The sequence below is a fragment of the Indicator indicator genome, chromosome 18 (assembly GCF_027791375.1).
Source record: "Indicator indicator isolate 239-I01 chromosome 18, UM_Iind_1.1, whole genome shotgun sequence".
Classification (NCBI taxonomy): domain Eukaryota; kingdom Metazoa; phylum Chordata; class Aves; order Piciformes; family Indicatoridae; genus Indicator; species Indicator indicator.
The window spans coordinates 12,014,618-12,039,259 of record NC_072027.1 but is presented as its reverse complement, the minus strand read 5'-3'; the positions used below and the strand labels follow the sequence as shown (position 1 = coordinate 12,039,259).

The following is a 24,642-nucleotide window of genomic DNA, read 5'->3' as shown; positions in this document are numbered from 1 at the left end:
ACAGAAGCCTTTCAGGGAGACCTTAGAGCATCCTTCTGATACCTGAAGGAGGATACAGGTGAACTGGGAAAGGACTTTTTACAAGGGCTTGTAGTGTAATGGCTTTGAGCTGGAAGAGAGGAGATTTAGAGTGGAGATGAGGAAGAAATTCTTTAGAGTGAGGGTGGTGAGACACTGGAACAGGTTGCTCAGGGAGGTTGTGGATGCCCTCTCCCTGGAGGTGTTCAAGGCCAGGTTGATGAGGGCTTGAGCAACCTGGGCGAGTGGAAGGTGTCCCTGCCCATGGCAGGGGTGTTGGAACTAGATGACCTTTAAGGTCCCTTCCAACCCAAATTTATTCTATGATTCTGTGATTCAAATCTAGTTCAACCCCAGGACCTGGGAGTATTGGTGGACAATGAGGTTCCTATGAACCAGCAATGGGCTTTTGTGGTCAAGAAAGCCAGTGGTATCTAGGGATGCATGAAGAAGAGTGTGGCCAGCAGGTTGAAGGAGGTTCTCCTTCCCTTCTACTCTGCCCTGGTGAGGCCACATCTTCAGTCCTGTTCTGGGCTCCTCCCCTGTTCAAGAGAGACAGAGAACTACTGGGGAGAGTCCAATCTCCACTGGACCAAAGATCTCCATGGTCTCCACAGCTCCAAAGATGCTGAGGGGCCTGGAGCATCTCTGTGAGAAAGAAATGCAGAGAGCCCTGGGGTTGTTGAGCCTGGAGAAGAGCAGCTCGAGAGGGGATCTGCTCAGTGCTCAGCAAGTGCTAAAGGACCTGTGGGGGGCAAGAGAGTAGGGCCAGACTCTTGTCAGTGGTGCCCAGGGACAGGACAAGGGGCAACAGGCACAAACTGGAACCCAGGAGGTTCCATCTGAACAGGAGGAGAAACTTCATTGGTGTGAGCTCTGCAGGAGGCTGCCCAGAGAGGTTGTGGAGTCTCCTCTTGTGAGCTTCCAAGCCCCCTGGCTATTGTGTTGCTGGACAAGCTGCTCTGTGGGTGCCTCTGCTTTAGCAGTGGGGTTAGACTGGGTGATCCCCAGAGGTCCCTTCCAACCCCCACCATGCTGGGATTCTGAGATTTGAAGACACATATAAAGGAACAATGCTTGTAGACCAGAAGAGCAGTGATCCTGTTTTGGGGCATCAGAGGGCAAGCAGAAATGTCTGTCTGAGGTGAGATATTTGAGAGTGGTTGGCCAAGAAGGGAAGTGCCATGCTGATGGGATGTCAGGCTGCTCATCACCTCTGCTCCATGGGCTCAGTGCTTTGGGCTGTGAGGGCTTTTCCTATCCCCCAGAGTCTGGCACAAGAACTTTTCAAAGCTTTAGCTCTTTCACTTTTTATTTGGCTCTTGGTCTAGAAACTTCCCACAAATTGAACTTGAAAATTAAGCCAAATATTCTCATAAAAGAAGGCTCCAGTTCTGTGGCTAACCCCATCTGAACGAGCAGACATCCATCAAAATATTTTCTCCAGGCTCATCCATTAAAACAAAGATAATTTGTCCAGCTTAACAGCCCTCTGCTAACAGGGTGAGGCGCCCATCTTCCCTTCCTCAGCAGGAACCAGTCTTGCTCAACATCCTCAATGACCTGAATGAAGGCAGAAATTGGACTCTGAGCAATTTGCTGATGGTACCAAGCTGGGAGGAGTGGCTGACACCCTGTCAGGCTGTGCTGCCATCCAGTGTGACGTGGCCAGGCTGGAGAGTTGGGTGGAGTGGAACCTCATGAATTCAACATGGGCAGGTGAGGGGGGTTGACCTGCTGGAAACCAGCTCCAAGAAGAAGGGCCTGGACATCCTAATGTAATTGGAGGTGCCCTTTTCACTGCAGGGTGGTTGGACAAGATGCCCTCTGAAGGCCCTTTCCAACCTGATGCAATCTGTGAGTCTTGCCAAGGGATGCTGTGGATGTCCTCTCCTGGGAGGTGTTCAAGGCCAGGTTGGATGAGGCCCTGAGCAACCTGGTCTTGTGGGAGCTGTCCCTGCCCATAGCAGGGACTTGGAACTGGATGATCTTTGAGGTCCCTTCCTACTGAAAACCGTTCTGTGAATCTGTGAAACAGTGACCTGGGAGTGCTGGTGGACAACAACCTGCAGCTTTGGCGTTACTGTGGGTGTGCTGCTTTGTGTAGGGTGTATTGGTGGACAGAGAGATGGATGGATGGTCTCCTCAGAGTCTCTCTGTTTCAGGCCATCTATATCTCCTCCAGCTTGACTCCAATTCTCCACAACTTTTCCCAGTGCTGCCTCTCAGGAGATGTTTCCAGAACTTTCTGCCTTTGAACAGCATAGCTATGTTTGGGGCAGGGGGAGGGGGGGTGGGGGTTTGCTTTGGGAACATCTGAGGGTGCTTCTTGCAAGCTGAATTCAATTAGACCCCCCTCCAAAAGAGGGACCTTAAACTTCATACACTGAGAAGCCAGCTCTCTGAAAGCCCAGGAAAGGAAAATAACAACCACCCTGCTTTCATTGCCTGCTTAATTCCTGTAATTAGTGTGGAGATAGCTGCAGAGCTGTGTTTGCTTCAAAGCAGCAGCCTCAGACAAATATTGGCTAATGGAAATTTTACTTTCAAATAAAGCCCTGTTTGAAAATACATTAGGGGCACCACGGGGAAATGGAGGCAGGAATCAAAGATGCTACAACAAAGCCTTCCCTGGGGCAGGCAGCAGAACAGGCTGTGTTTGCTTAGGAGATGATGGACAGGTCTCACTCATCTTCATGCTGTCTACTCCTTTCTTCTTCCCTTTTCCCCTCTCCTGCCTGCTGTCCCCCCTTGGATTTTGGCCAAGCTGTGGGTGCTCCCCATGCTCACCCCAACCCTGCTCAGGCTCCATCTCAGCTTCTTCTGGGCACGATCTCTTCAAGAAGAGTGAGCCTGGCTGAATCTTTCACTGAGGCTGCTGAAAGCAAGATGCTAGTAAATTAGGTCTTCCTGCCACCCATAAATGTCACCACAGTCAAAATATTTTAACGACGTGGTCGGACGCTTTCTTTGGTCCCTCCTCCTGTGGGCAGATTGAATTCAGAGCTGAGGATGTCGCCGAGACTCTGCCTTGTAAAAGCCTTTTGACGAATGTGGGAGTGCTTGCTGGTTTCCAGCCCTACCACACAGGCACTGGAAATGCTGAAAACGTCCCAAAGCTCCCCAGTCGCCCAGCAGCTACGACTGGCAGGGCTGGGAATGAGCTGGGGCGGGCAGAGGAGCGACGCGTGAGCGGGGTTCAGATGGGGACCACCCCCGAGGGGTGGCTGTGGTGGGGTCACAATCTGATTTCCCAGCAAAAAAAAAAAAAAAAGCTGACAATTTCCCCTCTGAAATGGGGGCTGCTGGCTCACAAAGACATCCTGTCTGCCTCTGAAAGAGGATCCTTGTGCCTAATTAACTTCAGCAATTAGCTGGAGCTGTAACGCCACCACTTTAAGCTCAGATGGAGGTAACCCAATCTGCCCTATGCTTGATTAATTTGCCCTCCTGGACTTTCTGTCCAGCTGCAGGTTGGCTGTGCAGGGGCTGCTGTGCAGACCCTGCTGACAGGGCTGTGCTAAGCTGGGAAATTATCAGCAGCATAAGAACCAACCCTAATTATCCTCCTGGCATCGCTCCCCATCACCCACCTCAGCCAGCACTTGCCTGCTGAAGGTTTGAAGTGCTCCTCATGCTTCCTGCGGGGAAGATGTCCCAGCTGGGTTTACTGGACAGTGGGAAAGGAAATCATGGGAGGAAGGAGCAGGATTTCATCCTTTGTTTTTGCCTGCACCAGTGCTTGGAACAACCCGGACAGGAGCGGGGAGCGGAGGAGAGGAAAATCCCCTCTGGCTGGAGGGGTGGGAGCTGCAGGCATGGAAACAGAGCTGCCTGCTCCAAGCAAACACCCAAACCTGGCTCCTGGAGACCCTGCATGGGAGCTCTGAGGAGCGGGCAGAATTTACCCCCCACCCTGTGGGATGCCATGGTGGTGGATGCAGGAAAGCTCAGGTTGTTTGGGGCTCTGAGCAACCTGCTCTAGTTGCAGATGTCCCTGCTGACTGCAGCTGGGGGTGGACTGGATGACCCTGAAAGGTCCCTTCCCACACAAATCAGTATGGGATTCTAAAAGCTTCAGTAGCTGCTTGTCTTCTGCATGCTCTTCAGTAACATCAACTTTCAGGTAGGTTTGTAGAATCACAGAATGGTTTGGGTTGGAAGGGACCTTAAAGATCATCCAGTTCCAACCCCCTGCCATGGGCAGGGACACCTCCCACTAGACCAGCTTGCTCAAGGCCTCATCCAACCTGGCCTTGAACACCTCCAGGAAGGGGGCATCCATAACCTCCCTGGGCATCCACTGGTGGAGATGCTGCACTGGTGAGACCACGTCCTGTCCCTGGAAAGCCCAGCAAGAGAGCTGAGCCAGCTTGTTGTCATACTGCTCTCATGTGACTAGGGCTGCTCCAGGTCTCTGTCCAATATACCTCAAGCTCTTAAGTATGCAGGCTTAAGAGATGGGACTTGATGTGGTTTTCTCTGGCTTTAGTGATGTCTGACATGATAAAAAGTGTTCTTCATGTCTCTTGCAAGAGCCAGGCTCTTCCATGTGCAGTGATCAAACAGGGACATGGTGGCAGTGCCTGTGGTCTCCATCTTTGTTGGTTTCCAACCCACTCCAGTCTCACAGTCCCATGGCTTGAGCAGGATGTTGGGGAAGAGACCTCCTTCTCCTTGAGCACCTCAGGGACTCTGGGCACCGTGGTGGTTGCAGCCTATGGGAAGAACTGGGAGAGCAGATGGGGAGACTTGGGAGAGCAGATGAAATGTTAGAACCAACCCCCCCAAAAAAAAGTGAATGGAATGTTGTCATCTTCACTGAACTTGATTAACAGGGAGGGACTAAAAGCTGGGTCATCAGCTTGGTTGCAGGCAATGTAATTGAGGTTGGGCCAGGAAACTGGGAGGGTTGTGGTGCTTACACCACCCAGCTGGGCTGCACTGGGAGGAAGGATGCAATTGGGGGAGGAGGGTGAGAGGTGAAGAGGCAAAAATGTTATGACCAAATCTGGGGTTTTCAAGTGGAAAAAAAAAAAGATAAAAGAAAGAACAGGACAAACCCAGAACTTCTTCAGCTAAATGTGATCAAACACACATAAAGAAATCAGGCACATGAAAGAAATGCAGAAAATGATTCTGCAGTGACTTTACTCTCCCATTATTCTCCAACCACTTTTCCAGCAAAAAAGAGCCCTCACTGCTTTTCCCTGCTGTGTCTCTCTCCTGGGGGCAGGTGGTGGCTCTTCAGACTGCAGGAAGAATGTTTGCATGACACAAAAAAAATTCAGGGTTTGAGCTGTGGTGCTGCTGAAGGCTTGCAGAAATGTTCTTTGGTTTGGGCTTCCTTGGGTAAGGAAATGACTTTGCACCAGTACAGGTTAGGGATTCACCTGCTGGAAAGCAGCTTCATGGAGAAGAACCTTGGACTCCTGGTGGACAATGAGTTATCCATGGGACAGTAATGTGCCCTTGTGGCCAAGAAGGCCAAAGGTCTCCTGGGGTTCATTGAGAAGAATGTGGCCAGCAGGACAAGGGAGGTTCTCCTCCCCATCTACTCTGTCCTGGTGAGACCATATCTGGAGTACAGGGTCCAGTTCTGGGTTCCCCAGTTCAAGAGGGACAGGGATATACCAGAGAGTGTCCAATGGAGGCTGTGAGGATGAGGAAGGGAGTGGAGCATCTCTCTGATGAGGAAAGGCTGAGAAACCTGGGGCTGTTGAACCTGGAGAAGAGAAGGCTTAGAGGGGATCTTATGAATGTTTATAAATAGCTGAAGGGCTGGGGGCAAGAAGAAGAGGCCAGGCTCTTTTCAGTGGTGTCCCGTGATAGGACAAGAGGCAATGGGTATAAACTGGAAGCCAGGAAGTTCCACTTCAACATGAGGAGGACCTTCTTTGGTGTGAGAGTGCTGGAGCCCTGGAGCAGGCTGCCCAGAGAAGTTGTGGAGTCTCCTTCTCTGGAGAGATGCTCCTGGCCATTGTGATCCTGGGCAAGCTGCTGTGGGTGCCTCTGAGTGAGCCTGAGCATTGGACTGGATGATCTCCAGAGATTCCTTCCAAGCCCTGTAAATCTGTGGAAAAAATACCATTTTCTGAGTCTTTCCAGACCTATGTCTGACACATTTCTGCTTGAAATGTCTTGGTCACCTTTCCTGCAGCTCCAACCCTCCTGCAGACCACCTTCGACCACATGCAACGAATTTGAGCTTCTTATGGTTGGCAAACCCTGCTCAGCAGTGAAGCAGGGCCACCCTGCACACAGGAGGTGTTTACCTCAAATATTTGATCCCACCAAACACCCCTCAGCTGACCTGGGAGCTGTGATCCCACAAGGGACTTTAATTACCTTCCTTTTCCAAGAATCCCATCTGGTTGCTGGGGTGGCAGAGAGGAGAGTTTTCTTTTCTGGGGGATGTCAGATAGCAGAGGATTGAAAGGAGCCAGAGGAAGATGAGAGATTTCTGGAGGACTGTGGAGTTCTCCTTCATTGTGAGTACAATTTCTTGGTGACTAATGCATCCAGGCTTGCAGAATGACCTCATGGGTTAGAGGCAGTGGTATGATGGAGAAGATGTGACTAAGATGGCTGGCTCCTGATTTCCCAACACTTCCCTCCTAAACTGTTGTTTGGCTTCCTACAGGCACATCACAACTTCTCTATTAATAATTAAGAGCTTTAATATGGTTTGAAAGCTCTTGGTTTGACATCAGATCTACCAGCTTGAGTTTCTGGTCTACTGAGAGACTTTTGAGCAGAGCAGGAGCAGGGGGAGGATGAGAACATAAAGATGGTGAGCAAGTGGGTTGAGGCAGGACATGTTGTATCCAGGCTGGAGGGACCCAAAAATGCCTTAGTATGGATCTGTGGTTGCCATTGTCCCACTACCTTGTCTCATCTGTGTCTGCCTGGTGAGACCACACCTAGAGTACAAGGTCCAGTTCTGGGCTCCCCAGTTCAAGAGGGACAGGAATATACCTGAGAGTGTCCAACAGGGGCTGTGAGGATGGTGGAGTGGAACATCTGTCTGATGAGGAAAGGCTGACAGACCTGGGGCTGATTAGCCTGGAGAAGAGAAGGCTGGGAGGGGATCTTATGAATGTTTATAAATATCTGAAGGGTGAGTGTCAAGAAGAAGGGGCCAGGCTCTTCTTGGTGGTGTCCTGTGCCAGGACAAGGGGCAGTGGGCACAAACTGGAACCCAGGAAGTTCCACCTCAACATGAGGAGGAACTTTGGTGTGAGGATGCTGGAGCCCTGGAACAGCAGACTGCCCAGAGATGTTGTGGAGTTTCCTTTTCTGGAGAGATCCCAAACCCCCCTGGCCACTGTGATGCTGGGCAAGCTGCTGTGGCCACCCCTGTTTTGGCAGGGGGATTGGACTGGGTGATTGCCAGAGGTCCCTTCACACTCCACCATGCTGGGATCCTGGGGAAATCCATGGCTGCCAGTAAAGATTCCCATGCTGGTAAGATGTTTCTGTAGGAGCAGTGACTGATGGGTTGCTAACTTGCTGTTGATGCTGTGAATTCTCTGTTAAAAGTGAGTGGTGGTTCCACTGGTATGGTGCTGTTCCCTATTCAGATGGTGTGATGCTCCCATCACTTGGATCCCACCCCATGTGGAGGACACCTGCACACTGGTCCAGCCAGCTTCCTTCTCACAGTGCCTCCAATGCTTACTCATGCTGAAATTTCATCCATCTCTGACTCTGCTTCTTCACTCAGCTTTCTCCAGCATTAACATCCATCTCCTAAGCTTCATGCCAGCAGGCTGTTCCATGCCAGCAATGTCATCGCCTCCCCTTGAAACATCCAGCATTATCTCTCTGCTTGGAAATGGAAATGGCTACTCAATGGGACAACAACAACTCCAGCTCTTCTTCCCAAAGTCAGAACTCTTCCTGCTCTCTCTCTGGTTCACCTGGGAAAGCTTTTAGATGCTTTATAAAGTTCCTAAAGCAGGGAAACGTTTCTCTGTGTGGGGAAGAAGCCAAGCAGCAGAGAGAGGACAAACCAAAGGGCTGGGTGTCCTCAGGAGTACCAAGAGGGACATGTCCATCTTGTCCAAGAGAAGATCCTGTAAGTCTGTGCTCATGGAGACAGAGGAATTAATAAATGGAGCCGTGGGAACATCCACACTGAAGGAGATGAACTTTTCTGGACCTCTTTGGTCAAATGATATTGACCACAGTGCATTTTGGCTGCTCATTTTCTTAAGTGTGTCGTTATTGTCCACTGAGGGATTATGCACCAAGGTAACTCCTGAGGGAGTAACACTGGAGAGAGTTCTAGCATCATTTCTCTTCTGTTTAAAGTTCCAGCCAGAGGAAAAATCCTGCCAGTCTGAAGCCCTGTGTGCTGATGGTCACCTGTGGGGCCGTGTGTGATGCCATCACTAACCTGCAGTGCAGGCAGAGCCTGGGCAGTCGCTTGCTAGAGCTCATCCTTCTGCACCTTGAGCTTTGCTAGGGCCTGCAGCATTGCATGAGCTTCATGAGCTTCCCAACCCAAGGCTGCCTCCCATCTCATTTAGCCAACAGAGCCATGCCTGCTGCTGAGCTGCACTCCTGGTCTCGTGTTAGAAGACTTTAAGTGATGCTATACTGTTGTTTTTTCTGGTTAGCCAGGAGAAGAACTTTATGTTCTGCAGCTTTGCCTCATAGGAACAGGTCAGGAGGTAAGGGGCTGGGAGGTTTTGATGTATTTTAAAGCAGTCAGGTATTGATAATGTCAGGATGGAATTGTATTATTCATTCTGGAGGTGATTCTATGAAAAGGCTGCGACTCATCAGCAGGCTCTGCCCATTCATGGTCGTTAGATGTTCTCTGTCAGAAATAGCCCCGAGTTCCACCAAGATAAACAAGAAGTTGCAAACATTTTTGAAGTGGAACTGGTGTCCTCTCAGCCAGGAGAACAAAGCAGCAGAAGTTGTCTGGAAACCCTGCTGAGAATAACTCTTGAGAGCTGTAAATGCCTTGAGGACTTGAGCTGTGTGACGAAAGTGCCAGAGGCAGTCTGGACAGGGAGGCTACAGAGAAGAGAAGTCGAAGGGAGGTTATGAGAAAGGGTTAGACAAGATATTTTTTGGCTACAGCAACTGGGAAGGAGACTGGAGTCTGGAGACAAGAACTGCTGCTGTCTCTGCATGGCCAGGCAGCAAACCAAACATCAGAGAGGGGATGGCAGAGCGAGCAGCAGGCACAAGGACTTAGCTTCTAAAGCTGTTTCTGCGTACCCTGGGCTGGAAGAGTGGGGCTGCCAGAGGGAGAGGTGGAGCTGAAGTGCTCCTGCAGCTGGTAGGCAACCACTATGACACGATGTCCTCCCACACCCTGCGCTTTCCAGGGTGATTTTACCTTCTCAGTGGCTTGCGAGTCACAGCTGCTGCATTCAAGGGGCTCGGATGGACCATCAAGAAAGGTGAAAGCCTTGGGATGTGTTGGGCTACAGACTTGTGGAGTTCCTTCTGCTGCTGCTTCATACTCACCTTGGAAGACTCTCATTTTAGCCACTTCTGTGTTTCCTGCTTCTGGTGGTTTTGGTTCTTAGTGTTGTTTTTCTCTTTTTTTCCCACTCTGCACCCAACAGGAAGAGTCCTTCTCAAAGTCCTCCGGAGTAAGAAGAAGGAAAACAAAAAAGGTCCAGATGACTTTTGTCTTCTGCAGGCAGAACTGAAAGCAGGCAGCACTCAACGTTGCCTCAAAGCCTCTCACCACCCCTGCTCTATCCATGAGAAACAGAAAGGAAATTGGATCCCACAAGAAAACCACTTCCCAAATGCCAGAGACTTCAGAGCAGTCTGGCCACTTGTGTGCACTGAGCTCTCCAGTGAGACAGGCACCTCAGAGGGGTGACACTCAAGCAGTGTCTTGAAAGAAGTTCCTGTGTTTCATGAACCCCTCATGCACATCATAGCCCTGAGGTGCTGGGAGGGCCAGCCCAGGTGCATTCTAGAGTGTCCATTTGTTCTTCCTGAGGAAATGTACTGGAAGGACTTGTAGTGGAAGACCATGGGATAGTTCAGTCATCATAGGACCACGTTCATCTCTCCTGTGAGCAACCTGATTGAAGCAGGATGGTCTTCAGATGTAAAACTCCCACAGAATCACACAAATCTCACCTCAAAGGGACGTTTCTGCTTCCCCTCTGATCCCCCAAAACAGCATCACTGCTCCTGTGGTCTACAGGCATTGTTCCTTTTTTACATGTCATAAAATCCCAGAATCCCAGCATGGTGGGGTTGGAAGGGACCTGTGCAGATCATCCAGTCCAACCCCCCTGCTAAAGCAGGGCACCCACAGCAGCTTGCCCAGGATCACAATGGCCAGGTGAGGTTGGAAGCTCTCCAGAGAAGGAGACTCCACAACCTCTCTGGGCAGCCTTCTCCAGGGCTCCAGCACCCTCCCACCAAGGAAGTTTCTCCTCCTGTCTGGGTGGAACTTTGTTGTGCTGACATTGGTTGATATTTCTTTCAGTTGTTTTGGTGGACATAAGGAGTGTTGTCTTTGCCACCAAGGATCCAAAGATACACAAATCCTGCTCCAAATTATTGATAGCTTCTTGGGTAGAGGCCAGCCCTGAGTGCTGGTTCTTGCTGTAGGGCTTTGGTACCACAGCATCACAGGAATAGCTCTGGGAATCCCTCCCATGGCATTGCTCAGGAGCAGGCTGCACAGCTGGTGGGGTGATGACAGAGAAGACTTTTGTGAGCAGCAGGAGCTGCATTCCTTGGAAAGGACTTCATCTCAAAAAATGCTTTGGGAATTCCTTGTGCTGGAGCCCTGCATGGTCAGATTTTCTTTCAGTCATGCCAAGAGGACCAGGGTTGGTAGTGGAGGTGGTGGCTGTCCCATGATGCAGGACAGCATCACTGCACCCAGTGAGGTGCACCCAGTGAGGTGTTCTCTTGGACCCAGAGCCTGCTGCTTGCAGAGGTGGTGGGAGCTATGGCCAGAGGGCTGGTGGGTGTTGGTGGTCACTCTCAGGGGGACAAGCCCAACCATGTTTTGACCTGTATCTCATTTCTAGCCACATGTAATCTTCTGATGCAATAAAGTTTTGGGCCATAATTACAAAGGGAAGTCCTTAGTTTGTGTTGAATCCAGTGACACAGCATCTGCTGGGGGGAAGAAGCCAAGAGCTTGGACTTAAGCAGGTATGGACCTCAGAGGAGTTTATGCCAGCAATTTAACCTTCTTTGATGTTCTCAAGGTGTCAGTGCAGTGGTGCTAATTATGACATGGACACTTTCCCACTAGAAGTTGGACCAAATCCATGGATTTATCCTTAGAGGTTTGAGTTGTCACCATCAGAGAGTGCCAGGGAGCACTGGCTGCCAGCCTGACTCCTGGGCATGTGGAAGGGCATTCAGGAACCACTGGTGAGGGTCATGAGCCTCTTGGTGTGGAGGAAGAGCTAAACACCCAGAGATGAACCTGGTGCAGGTGAGAAAGGCTTTGGGGTGGTGGTAGCACAGAGGCATGGGCCAGAGGGACGTTTTTGCTTTAAGGTGCTAAGTTGTAACTCAAGCTGAAGAGAAGAAAATGAGCAGAAGACACCAGCTTCAAGGTTAATCAGAAATATTGGCTGGAGAACCTCTTGGGTGTTGGGGGAGGTTGGTTGGGGCTTTTAGATAAGGAGGTTGAAGTTTTATATTCAGCTTGAAATGGAAGGTTTGTGATACCCAGATCTCTGGTAGCACGTGAAACGTTTCATCCCGAGCAGAAGCCAGGGGCTGAAGCAATGGATGACTCCTGCTGCTATGATCTAATAGGTATTGAATGACCATGAGCTGACCCATTGTCTTTTCTACAGAGTCTTCATCTTTTAAGGAAGGTTTATGCTCTGTGTGTGCTGCTGCTGCCTGGTTTGGTTGGTGTGGAGGGGAGGGGTTTGCTTTCATCCTTCCTGGAGGCTGGGATTTTTTTTTGGCTACTTGTCCAAGCCGTGCTCCTCAGGAGGCTTCTCTTTGTGGAGGAGGCACATCACGTGGTGACAAGAGGAAATGTGAGTTAAATGTCTCTAGGAAGTTATTTTATAACCCCAGAGAGGTCTTTAGGACAAATTGTGTTTGCATCCTGGAGCTGAGAGGAAAGACTGTGTCCCTCTCCATGCATGGACCACCTTTCTCTCCACCTCAGGACTTACCCTGGTGCTGTGAGGAGCAGCTCAGTAACTTCATCCTCAGAGAAGTGCCAATTCCCTGAGAATATCTCCCAAGGGAGAAGAGATGAAGCTATGGCCTCTGGTGTGCTGCTAGTCCTGCTGCAGTCCTCCTTCCCTCCAACATCCCTTGACTCTGGTGGGACCCATAAACTGCTGTTACTGCAGGACTGAGGTTTTCCGGCATGCTCTGGAGCTCCTCACCCCATCCCTTCCCTCTCTTTTGTGTGCCCTCAGCTTGAGGATGGGGATGGAGATGGGGATGGGAATGAGGAAGCCCTAGCATTGCCAGTGGGCTTGTACTCAAGGCCAGGTTGTCTGGGGCTCTGAGCAACCTGCTCTAGTTGCAGATGTGCCTGCTGACTGCAGGGGGGTTGGGCTGGAAGAGCTCTAAAGGTCCCTTCCAACCCACCCTGTTCCATGATTCCATGATCACAGCCCTGTGTGATCAGAGGTACCAGAGGCTCAGAAAAAAACCAGCCATAAATGATGCTGCTTTTGCAGAACTTCTCATTTCTGCAGAGGCTTTTTGAGTGCAGAGATGTTTTTCTGGTGCTCTATCAGGGGTGGAGCTTACAGCATGAATTAGAAGGTAAAGATGACTCTGGGCCTGAAAGCAGCAGCAGATGAATCAGACCCCAGTTGGTGCTGTAGTACAATAATTGCTTTTTGGTGACCCTGAGAGTGACCTACATGGAGCACTTGTGAAGGAACCAAACACTTTGTGTTTGATTTCTGTCTTCATTTACTAGTTCAGCAACTTGACTCAACTTCGGTTGGCAGCTGTAGCTTAAAGGTGAGGAGTTTGCAGGAGGGGAAGAAGAGACCTTCAGTGTAAACCATGGTAAATCAACTTTTACAGTGCTGGATGGATGAAGAAGGCAGGAGCCCTGGACCAGCCAGCTCTTTGCATGACCTGTTAGGTTGCCACTGATTGTGAGGCCCCTCTGATGCTGCTGATCCTTGCAGGGTGGTGTGAGCTGGAGGTTTTCTCCTGCTAGCTGTCCTCAGATGGATGGTAGCCTGCAAACACCAGCCCTGGCTGGCTACATCCTTCAGGTAACAAACTCCTCTGTGCTCCAAGACCCATTTGGAGGTCATGTCTGGGCATGGTGGACCAGGTCCCACAAGAGTGGAATGTAGAAGAAGGGGGATGGAGGCAGCTCAAAGACATCACAAATGTCCAGAAATCCCACTTGCTGTGACCGTTTCCAGCAGCGTGGGGGAAATAAACCACGGCAGGTAAGTGGTGAGCAGGGGGTGGCTCAGAGCATTGGGCCTGCTGGCCAGGGTGGTAGAGCAGGGGTTAATTGGAAGATCCAGCTCTTGTTGTCCAGAGAAATGCAGATCTGACCTTGAAAGCTTTCCCAAGGCCTGAGCACCTCATTTCATGGCTGTGCGCAGGCTGTCCCCGGGTTGCTGTGTGTTCCACTGGCTGCACGCTGATCAGGTCTCTGGTTATGTCTTGCAGCCCTCAGAATCCAAGCCCAACGTCACCCCTCTCACCGTCCTGGCCCATGTTCTCCGCGCCATCAAGTCCTATGCCCACCTCCTCTACGTCCAGCGACTCATCCCCCATCAGGTCTGTTGCACAACTCGCTTTGCTCTTTGTTGCTTTGGCTGTTTTCTGTTGGATTTCCTCAGTTCCCCCCACTCTGCATTGCCTGTCCCCTTGGCTTCCTGCTCACCCCACCCCACCCCACTTGCAGCTATCTGCACTCAGCAAGAGAGGAGCTTCCAACCACCTCCAGCCCCAGGGGACACCCTTTGAGTCCCCCCGGCAGGTGCTCACTGAGCCCCATGGTCACAGTCGCAGTGCTGGGTGTCACTGGTGGTTTCTCTGGTCATGCCCAGCCATTGCAGCTCCTGGGGTTGGCTTTAGTCCTCTGTAGCAGGTAAGAGCTGTGGTGTCATCCTGGGTGCTGCAGGGAATGGTAAGCCTTTGGACCTGCAAGGGGTAATGAGCCTTGGCTCTGTGGAGAAGGACCTGGGAGTGTGGTGGACACCAAGGTCAGCACGGGCCAGCAGTGTTCCCTCATGGCTAAGATGGCCAATGGTCTCCTGGGGTGCCTGAAGAAGAGTGTGGCCAGCAGGTCAAGGGAGGTCCACCTCCAACCACCTCCTGGGGTTGGGACATGTCCAACCTGTTTGTTCCTTACAGATGCAGAGCAAGCTCCTCCCCACACCTCTAGCCACAGCAGGGCTCTCTGCTCCCCAGCTGCCAGCCCAGCAGGGTGGCTGGCTTGGTTTGCCTTTGTGTCTCCAAAGGCTGACAGCAACCCAAAGCCACCTGAGCAGCCTTCCTCCCGGGGGAGGAGACCCTCATCATCCCCAAAACAGCATGAGGGCTGGTTGGGGCAGCTCCTGAGTGCTTTGCTGGCCCTGTGCCATGCTTGGAGGCAGACACCAACCATGTGCTGGAGTCCCTGAAAGCCCTGCAGGGTTCCAATGGGAGCAGTCACAGCTGGAGAGCAGCTGGCAAGCAAGGGGCAAGCTGCAGAAGTCATTCCAGGGGGAGAAAAACAGCAACTTGAATAATTCAAGGTGGTTACACCTGAAAATACCTTCTGGTTTTCCTCTGACAGTCTCCACAAGTGAGACTCTCTGTGGGTGGTGCCTGCCTGGCACCGAAGGACCCTCTGCAGTGGGACAAGTGTTTGCCCATCCTGGTTTTCAAGTGTTTGGCACCAGCTCGTGTCAGCCAGGTGGAATTTGGAGAGGAGAGTCCTCAACTTTAAGGTTCTCTTCTCAGCAAAACCAAAACCAGTCACAGCTGCCTTAGTTCATGCTTTCTAGGTCATGCTGGACCACTTCTGCCAGGATGTTAGAGCATGCTGCTTCCCTGGGATCTCTTTGGAGAATGCAGATCAAGCTCAAGTCCTCAGGAAGATAAAAACTGGTGAAACAGAATCCCAGATGGTCAGGTTGGAAGGGACCTCTGGAGATCATCTGGTCTCACCCCCCAGGTACTCCTAGATCAGGTTACACAGGAATACATCCAAACGGGTTTTGAAAGTTGTCAGAGAAGGAAGCTCTACAACCACTGACCTGAGGAATAGTGAGACCTTGGTCCTTACCCAGCAGCTCTTGGGGCACTTCCATCGCTTCATTTGGCTGTACTGTAGCTGAGCAGCCTCCTGCAGCACTGATGATGTGCTGTGTTCAGCTCTGGAGTCTTCAGCACAGAAAGGACATGGACATGCTGGAGCAAGTCCAGAGAAGGCCACTAAGATGATAAGAAGGCTGGAGCACTTCCCCTGTGGGGACAGGCTGGGAAAGCTGGGGCTGTTCATCCTAGAGAAGGGAAGGCTCTGGGGAGACCTTAGAGCTGCATTTCAGTGTCTGAAGAGGATCTACAGGAAGGCTGGGGAGGGACTGTTTAGAAGGGCCTGTGGTGATGGGATGAGTGGCAATGGTCTGAAACTGGAGCAGGGCAGATTTAGGTTGGACATCAGGAGGAAGTTCTTCACAATGAGGGTGGTGAAATACTGGAACAGGTTCCCCAGGGGTGTGGTTGAGGTCCCATCCCTGGAGACATTCCAGATCTGACTTGATGGGGCTAAGCAACCTGCTCTAGCTGGAGGTGTCCCTGCTGACTGCAGGGAGGTTGGACAAGATGAGCTTTGAGGGTCCTTTCCAACCTGATGCATTCTGCGTTGCACCCTGCTGGTTGGGCAGCCCAGTGCCTGGGCAGGTTTGCACCATCCCCATGACCTGGCAGTATCCCAGCTTTCCACCAGTCTTGCTGGAGCCCAGAAGGATGAGTGGGAGGCTGGAGGTGCAGAGGACAGCTCTGCATGCTGACGCTTTGCTGGTGGGGTCTGAGGTCCTGCGTTTTCTCCCTGCCTCTGCTGGTGGTTTGCTCCATCTGTGGCTGTCCCTGCAGCTTGGGCAGGCTGACACTTCCTGGTGCCATCTCCCAACTGATGAATCTTTTTTATCTCCAGGTACAGCCTCTTAAGAAGTGCAGCAAATTCTCCATGGACCTCCCTGCTTCTCTCTTTTGAAATCCCCTTCCCCAAGTGCTAATTCCTCCTTCTGAAATTCTCCCAGCTGCTCTTGGAGAGTGATGAGCTTGGCACGAGCAGGGCAGTGCCAAACCCATCCCACAGTGACCCACTGCCCACCTTCACTCCACTCAGGCACTCTGGTTGGTCGTGGCCCTTCAGACAGTCACAGAACATCTCCAGGTCCTTGCTGTGCTCTTCTTGTCTAGCTCCTGGAGCTCTCCTAGCCCTTTTTGCTGCATGGGCAACTGAGCTGCAACTGGGATTTGCAGTGTAGAGACTCACCCCCGAGGGCCTTCAGCCTCCTCTAGTTTCTTCCTGGTTCTTCCCTCAAGCAGTGCAAGCTGGGAGCTTCGCAGAGCTTCAGCGTCCCTACCGTGCGGACCCTGCTGGAGGCGGCGTGCCGGGGAGCTGCGGTGTTTGTGTGTGGGGGTGTGTGTGTGTGTGTCTGTGTGTGCAGAGAATGCTGACACCAGCCCATGCTTTGTCTTGGCAGCTCTCCCCTGCGGAAGGCGCGGGCCCTGTACGCCTGCAAGGCAGAGCACGACTCGGAGCTCTCCTTCACCGCCGGCACCGTCTTCGAGAACGGTCAGTGCTTGGCACAGGGCAGGCCATGGGCTGGGGCTGGGGCTGCTGGCCAGAGGAGGGGGTCAGGCTCCTCTCGGTGGTGCCCAGGGACAGCACAAAGGGCAGTGGGCACAAATTGGAACCCAGGAGGTGTTGTGGTCGAGGGGAGGAATATTTGTTAATTGCCCTCACAACAATAATTAATAAACCATATGGCAAACAGGTATTAATAAAAACAGTAACCCTTTATTAATGATAAAATAGGCCAAAACTCCTTATAAGGATAGTTGTACGGTTGGAAGATATATTTACAATGGAATTATGCAGTCTTAGGGCAAATATAAACTATTGTGTGCAAATTAGGAGGCAACAACTTGGAAAGAGAGCAGGTAGCGCTCAGTCACAGCAGGGGGAGGCTCGATAAGAACTGTCAAACCCAAAGGGCAGTGAATTGGTTACTCACAGTTTGTTTCACCCATAGAGGGAAGCTGCCGCTGCTGCTGCTGTGTTAGCTTTGGGGCGCTCTCGTAGGCGCAGCACGGCAGATTGCGGCAGGGAAGGTTTCCCGCGCGGTCCCAGGCTGCTCTGCCTCCAGCGGACGGCAGGCAGTTAACGACGCTCTCGGCAACGGGCAGTTGTGTGGCGCCTGGGGAAACTGAGGCACGGCACGAGGCTGGTGCAAGGGGAAGCAGGCTAAGGTGGCTCTGGCTTCTAGGCTCCTGGCTCTCTGGCTTGCACGTGTATGGCTCGTGGCTTTGTCCCAGGCTCTGGACCAGGCACTCGAGGCAGGGCAGAGCAACTCGAGGTGGCAAGGCAAGGCTTGAGCAAGGCACGGCTGACTACCAGGTCATTTGTACATATACAAATTGCCAGAGATCGGTTGCTCCAATGGGGCACTGAAGCTAATGTGCAGCTGCCCAATGGAAAGCGTTCTGCCAGGCTATAACCGTGAAAGGCAGAAACAAGGACCTTGAATCTGGGGGAGCAGTGGTCAGCTTAGTGCTCTCACCCCAGATAAACATCTTGTTTACCAGACAGGCAGGAGTCCTGTCCCCATTGTTCCTTTTCCCACATTACCCTGTTTTCTGCAGGAAGAAGGGGAGAGAAAGGGACCCTGTCTAGACGTCTTAAGGCCTGTCTGGGCTTGTACTGCACCATGCCATGGCCCTACCAGGACAGGAGGTTCCAGGAGGAGAAAATTCTTTGGGTGAGGGTGCTGAGCCCTGGAGCAGGCTGCCCAGAGAGGTTATGGAGTCTCCTGCTCTGCAGAGATTCCAAACCCACCTGGACGTTGTGATCCTGCACAAGCTGTTGTGGGTGCCCCTGCTTTAGCAAGGGGGTTGGACTGAATGATCTCCAGAGGTCTCTTCCAACCCCATCATGCTGGGTCGCTGTGAAGGTGCAGCCTTGCATGGAGGTTCTCCAGGCCACACTTGGGAGTGCAAAGTGCAGGCTCTGATCCAAAGCAGAAAATCAAAGGAATTTTGGTGGGGCACAGTGTCACTTTTGTGTGATGCTGTGTCCTTGGCGGGCAGGATCACCACCAGTGCCTGCTGCTGCCCCTATCTGCTTGCAGTTTGCCTTCCTGGCAGCTGCCCAATGCTCCAGCTGCTCACTGGAGTTACTGGAGACCTTGCAGCAGACATGTCCCAGCTCTTCACCACGTCACATAATGCATCAGAGTGAGGTAGGACCACACAGCCCTTGTGTGCTGGGCTGTGTGACCACATTGTGTCTCTCACATGGGCATGGACCCTTGATCTAAATGTAAGGGAGAAACCAATGGGAAACAGCAGGGTAGGAACCTGTGTGGCACCAAACTTTACCATACACAGGTTCTCTGGGCAGGGATTTGAGACTGAGTTCTGAGTATCATCAGCAGGAATGTGTGCAGCTGCTATGATGTTTCATGCAAGGAGGTGGAAAAGCAGCTTGTTTTTCTTTTCCTTCTGGATACCAATAGCTGAAGAGATGTGCTCTGGTTAGTCAGATTTTTGGAGAAGATGTTAATGAACTTGGATTTTCTGTTTCCTGCGCCAAGGGAAAGAGGTGTGCCCCATAGAGCCAAGCAGCTCTGGCTGAGCTGTAATCCCAATGTAAAGAAAAGACTTTTGATCACTTCCCAGGGAGTTCCTGGCTTTTATTTGTTGAGCATTGTCAGTTGGGAAGCGGCAACCACATGCCCTGGGATATATGTGAGGATACAGCAGGAAGGGGAAGAGAATGAGGACATGTGAGTGAAAGAAAATACATTTGCTAAGCAGCTCCACAGCTACCTGATAAATAAACATGGTCTCCCCTTGGAGAACCCATGGGAATTAGAGCAGCCAGGAGGGGGACAAGCTTGACTTCAACACGTTGTGTTTGCTAGATAAAAATCAATGGATTATTCAAGGGGAAAGCCATACAGCATGTTCTGATCACCTGGCAGCACGGCCAAGGCTCACGTTGGCTGGGGGAGCAGCTCTGCTGGGTGGAAACAGCCTGAGAGAGGGGGTTGTGAAACCCAACCAGAGCAATGTACCATGGGCACAGAATCAGAGTGTTGTTTGGCTTGGAGGAGACCTCTAAGGTCATCGAGTCCAACCATCAACCCAGCACCACAACAGCCACTAAACCATGTCCCCAAGTGCCATGTCCACATGTCCAGGTTTATTGAACACCTCCAGGGATGGGGACTCCACTACTTCCCTGGGCAGCCTGATCCAGTGCTTGCAGCAAAGAAATTGTTCCTCATGTCCAATCTAAACCTCCCCTGGCACAATCTCAGGCCATTTCATCTCCTATCACCTGATGCCAGGGATAAGAGACCAACCCCCACCTCAGTCCAACCTCCTTTCAGAGAGCTGTGGAGAGCAATGAGGTCTCCCCTCTGCTTCCTTTTGTCCAGGCTGAACAACCCCAGTTCCCTCAGCACATTTAGTGCCACAGTGAGCACACTCAGGTACCAAATGCAGGTTTCTGTAACTAAAGTCCAGTGGGGGTTGGTCTCTTCTCTCAAGAAACAAGGGATAAGATGAGAAGAAAGGCTCAAGCTGAGGCTCAAGTTGCTCCAGGAGATGTTTTGGTTAGACATTAGAAGAAGCTTCTTCACCGAGAAGGTTCTCAAAGGCTGGGACAGGCTGCCCGGGGAGGTGGTTGAGTCTCCATTCCTCAGGTACTGACAAGCTGTGCAGGTGTGGCAGTTAGGGTCGTGGTTTAGTGGTGGACTGGGCTGTGCTAGGTTGATGGTTGGACCTGGTGATCTCAGAGGCCTTTTTCAACCAAACTGACCATTCTCTGATTCTAACCTGCCTTTTCTTTCTCTCCTCCAGTTCACCCATCCCAGGAGCCTGGCTGGCTGGAAGGGACCCTCAACGGCAAGACAGGATTAATCCCGGAGAACTACGTGGAGTTCCTATAACTCTGGAGTTCCTATAACATCTGAGGGGCCACTGCTGAGCTTTCCATGGTATCCATGGCAGCTGCTGGTGGCATCCTGCAGACAGTTCGCTCTCTGCCGCTGTGCAGCGTGGGGCGAGGCCTTCCCTGTGCCCACTGAGATGAATGTTTGTGTGGATAACCTCCTTGGTGTCTCCTGTGGGGTGAGTGGTCCTGGGGACTCCTCACCTCCTCCAGCCCCGAGCAGAGGCGGGTGATGCCCAAAGCATCACCCGTGATGTCCCCACTGGAAGCCCTCCAAGCAGCCAACAAACCCCAGCAACACAGCAGCTCCCTGCTCTGAGCCTGCAAACTGTGACCAGCAGGAGAGAAGCCACCACACCTGATGATCCCTGCAGGGAGCCTGCAAAGAGCTTCAGTGGGAGCTGAGGAACCCAAAGCCATCACCCTTCCCACTGGAGAAAGAGCAGTCAGCAGCGAGGAGTCCTTTGCTTCCAGGCTCTTCCCTGCTTTCCAGCCAGCCCAAGTGAAGCTCTCCTGTGTGCCCAGGAGCAGCACAGCCCTTCTCATGCCATAGGGGGATGGGAAGGGGTGAGGTGCTTGTGGCTGACTTCAAACCACAGGCTGGGCCTGCAGCAGCAGTTGGGATGAGGCTGAGCTCCCCGTGGCAGCCCTGGTGAGGTGGTGGCCACCCTGCCCTGCCCCAGCAGAGCTCTGCTCTTGCAGGCGAGAGTGAGATGCTCAGTGGGCTCTGCAGGGTGGGCACAGAGGTGGCTGGGAGCTGCCAGCACTTGTCAGGGTGAAGGGGAGAAGATTTTGGACCAAACCTCTCCAAGTCTGTTGCTGGATTTGTTGAGGATTCTGGGTTTTGTGAGGTGCAGATTAGTGCTCATTGACCTTCCTGGAGGGCTGCATGCAGCTCCCCAGGAGCACCCCTCCTGTGGTTGGACTGAGGGGTTGTGTCTCCCCTTTCCAAAGCACATCCATCCATGCTTCTGTGAATGCCCAGGCTGCTGATGTGCCATTTTGGAGCTGCATTTGCCACTCTCCACCCTTGCTTTGTTGTGGTGGTCTCCTTGCTTGCAGCCTGGCATGTCGCCTGTCCGTGCCAAGTCTGTGCAGTACTGGTTGTGCAAGGTCAGTTATTTCCATCCTCACAGGACATTTGTTGTTGGTATGGCCAAGCTGTTGTCTACAAAGAACAAGCCCTTTGGCTCCACCACCCCTCTGGTCCTGCCCTGGAGAAGATGTTTGTGACCCCATGGATGTGGTGAGTGGTTGGCAGAGTGAGTCTGCAAATCACTCACCAGTCCATGAGGAAGAAACTCCTTACAGTCAGGGTGGGGAGACACTGGAACAGGTTGCCCAGGGATGTTGGGGATGACCCTTCCCTGGAGGTGATCAAGGCCAGGTTGGATGAGGTCTTGAGCAACCTGGGCTAGTGGAAGGTGTCCCTGCTCATGGCAGGGGGTTGGAACTGGATGATCTTTGAGGTCCCTTCCAACCCAAACCATTCTGTGATTTTGGGTCTGTTTTAAGTGAAAGGGTGGGAGAAGGAGTCCTATGGAACTGCAGAGCCAGGCTGGCCAGGTGGCATGTCCAGGGCTGGAAGGATGATACTTTGTCATGGAAAATGGTGGGGAAAGCCCAGCTGGCTGGTGGAGGGAGGCTCCGGAGCAGGAGCCATGCTGGGGGGTGGGGACGGTGTCATGTCTCTTTGTACTGATTCGGGAGGCTCTGGGTGACTGAGTTGCTGTATGTGTCACTTTTTATTTTGGACAGATTTAATGTATAAATAGAGTATCTTAAAATATTCTGAGGGAAAGATCTATATTTGATATTTTTAGAAGAGCTGTAAGGAGAGAAGCGAAGGACATTTGAGAGCAGGCTCAGCAGAGCGCTTGCAGATGGACTCACAGCCACAGCCACCCTCTGGCCTTGGGCTGCCTTCTCCTTGGCTTTGTGGTGCCACATAGAGATGAGGGAAACTGAAAGTTCAGGCCTTGTGACGTTTCTTTCACAGTAATTAAACCTCCTGGACTTTTGTCTTGGACCAAAAAAAAAGCAAAGAGGAGGAAGGTGATCTTTATTTCCCTGATCTTGGGGGTGGGCGTGGTATGGCTCCTCTCCTCGGGATGGGGACCTCTCCATAAGGACACACCAACCCTTCTGGGGACACACTGGGCTGGGGAGGCCACCATCAACCCTCAAGCAGTGATGAAGCCTCCAAACTGTCCACATTTCCATCTTTAAGGAGGTGGCTGAAGAGGGATGAGGGGTGTGTAGGGATAAAAGCTGGTGTTTCACTGGTGAGTTGCTGGTTCAGGTTCATCCCTGGATTTAATGGTGAACATTTGTTTGTTCTCCTGAAACAGAGCCTTGAGTTGGACCTGATCCAGCCTCAGAAGCTACTGTGGTGCTGCCAGACAGTGCTGGGGGCTGCTCAGAGAGGGTTCTGGGGTGAGCAGTGGAGAAACCCCCTTCCAGAGGGATAGGAGAGGGGTGGGAAGGACTGATGGAAGGGAGGGAGGAAAAAGAGCTTAATGTTTTTAATCTTTCATCTGTCCAAGCTGTTCGTTGGTGTTTGGGACCATCCCATCCTGAGCTGCTCCTCCAGCGTGGTCCCTTCTGCCTTCAGTGGGTGGTGGCTTTCAGCTCAGATGTGGTTTTCTCAGCACAGCCTTCTGTCTGAAATGTGACTCAGCCTTTGGCCAGCAAACAGACCAGTGGTGAGGAGCAGCTTCCTTCAACTCCTGTTCCCAGCAGCTGCTGCCTTAATTTGAGGAAGGTGATGGTTAATCAGAGCTTTCACCCTCCTGCCCTCGCTCCTCTGACCCACACCTGCCCTGATCTTCCTCTTTCTGGACATTCCAGCCCCCAGCAGAGCCTGCTCTGCTGCAGAGGCTTTGAGCAGGGGTCTCACCACCACTCTCCATCCTTCCTGTTCAGCTTTTCTTAGCCCATCACTTCCCATTACAGCGAAACTCAAACCAGGGAGAAAGGAAGATTTCAGCCCCACCAGAAACACCTTAAAAGGCATCTTTAAGGGCCATGGAATTGAGGGACCTCCTCAGTAAGGCTGCACCAGCTCCAGCAGGTTGCTGCTGTCCTTGTCCCTGTGAAACCCTTCAGAGCAATGTGCCCCTTCGGCTCTTCAGACGCCGGAGTTATTCTGAGCTGGGAGTGAATTCCTGAGGCACTCAGGAGCCTTTGGATGTGCTACCTCCAGAGTTCTTGGGAGCAGAAGTCCCAGGCAAATGTGTTTACGAGATGTCATCTGGAAGGAAGGAAAATAAATGCCAGTAGAAGTTATTGCTCTGACAGGAGAGCAGGGCAATACTTTTTCTTTTTTTTTTTTTTTTTTTTTACCCTCTCCTTTTAAATTAAAACTTTCCAAAGAGAAAAATTTGGCTGAAAGGCTTTGCTTGAATGTTCCTGTCTGGGGCCAGCTTTAATGCTGGAGTAAACTTTGGTTTATTCCAGGAGAAATTCAAGAGAGAAAATATTTTTTTAAACCAGCTTGACGTGGAATTTGATGCTTTGGTACTGAAGTCATCAGGCAAAAGTGTAAGAGAGCAGGGTGGTCAGACTTGCTGGCAGGTAAAGGCTCTCCTCTATTCCCTGTCCATCAGTTTAGGCATTAAACCACCCATGGAAAGAGACATGGAGGCACAATATCTGCTGAAATGGAGGTCCTGGGGCCACAATATCTGCTGAAACAGAGTCTCAGGGAGCAGTCCTGCCGTGCTTCAACTCAACAGCACAGGTCTCATGAGCTGGCCATGGCCAGGCCACCCACACATGTGGCATTTCTGAGATACTCATGGGCCTGAGTTTGAGCTGCTGACCCTTGTCTCTTGACTGATTTTGTGGGGGGGTTGCACTTCAGATGGTTTGGGAGCACCCTGGGTGCTGCCAGTGCTCTTGGCACATGTCCTGGTGCCCTGCTGAGGGTTTGGGGGTGAGGTGGGTTCACTTGGATTGAGCTGGATTGGAGTTGGGTTGGGGCTGGATTGGGATGGACTGTGTTGCGTTGGGTTGGATTGTGTTGTGTTGGGGTTGAACTGGGTTGGAAACATGGTGGGAATTGGGAGGGACCTGCGGAGGTGATCCAGTCCAAACCCCCCTGCTGAAGCAGGGGCACCCACAGCAGGTGAGTCCATGGGGGTCCAGCATGACTGTGACCAGCTGGCACTGGTGAGGTGGGTGGTGGTGAGAGCTCAAGCAGCAGCCACATCACTCAAATTCCCAACAGTTCAATGCAGCACAGACTGGAGTCAGACTGGTCTGGAAGCTGAGGAGCATTCCCTACCCACCAAAAGAGGAGCTCGGTGCTGAGGGGCCACCTTCTGCTTACCAAGTGCCTGGGATTTTAATTATTCTGATGAAGCAGAAAGCTCAGAGCAATCAGAGTTTGTACTTTGGGGCTAATTCAAGTTTTTAGCTTTTGGGAAATAAAGATTAAAAGCAAAGGTTTATTATTATGACTTTTTTTTTTTAAAGAA

General features: G+C 51.8%; 1 protein-coding gene across 2 annotated transcripts in view; it reads left to right on the top strand.

The window, feature by feature from the left end:
* ARHGAP26 (Rho GTPase activating protein 26) overlaps nt 1-20,187 on the top strand; it is a 130,682-nt gene extending 110,495 nt beyond the window's left edge. The window contains exons 21-23 of one of the 2 annotated variants that reach the window (XM_054389312.1): nt 13,654-13,764; nt 16,686-16,777; nt 20,071-20,187. In XM_054389312.1, the coding sequence (XP_054245287.1) occupies nt 13,654-13,764; nt 16,686-16,777; nt 20,071-20,159 (292 nt within the window). In that variant the 3' untranslated portion in view covers nt 20,160-20,187. The remainder of the gene's footprint in view (nt 1-13,653; nt 13,765-16,685; nt 16,778-20,070) is intronic. The other variant, XM_054389313.1, reaches the window with a different exon arrangement.
* Nucleotides 20,188-24,642: the final 4,455 nt, after the last annotated feature.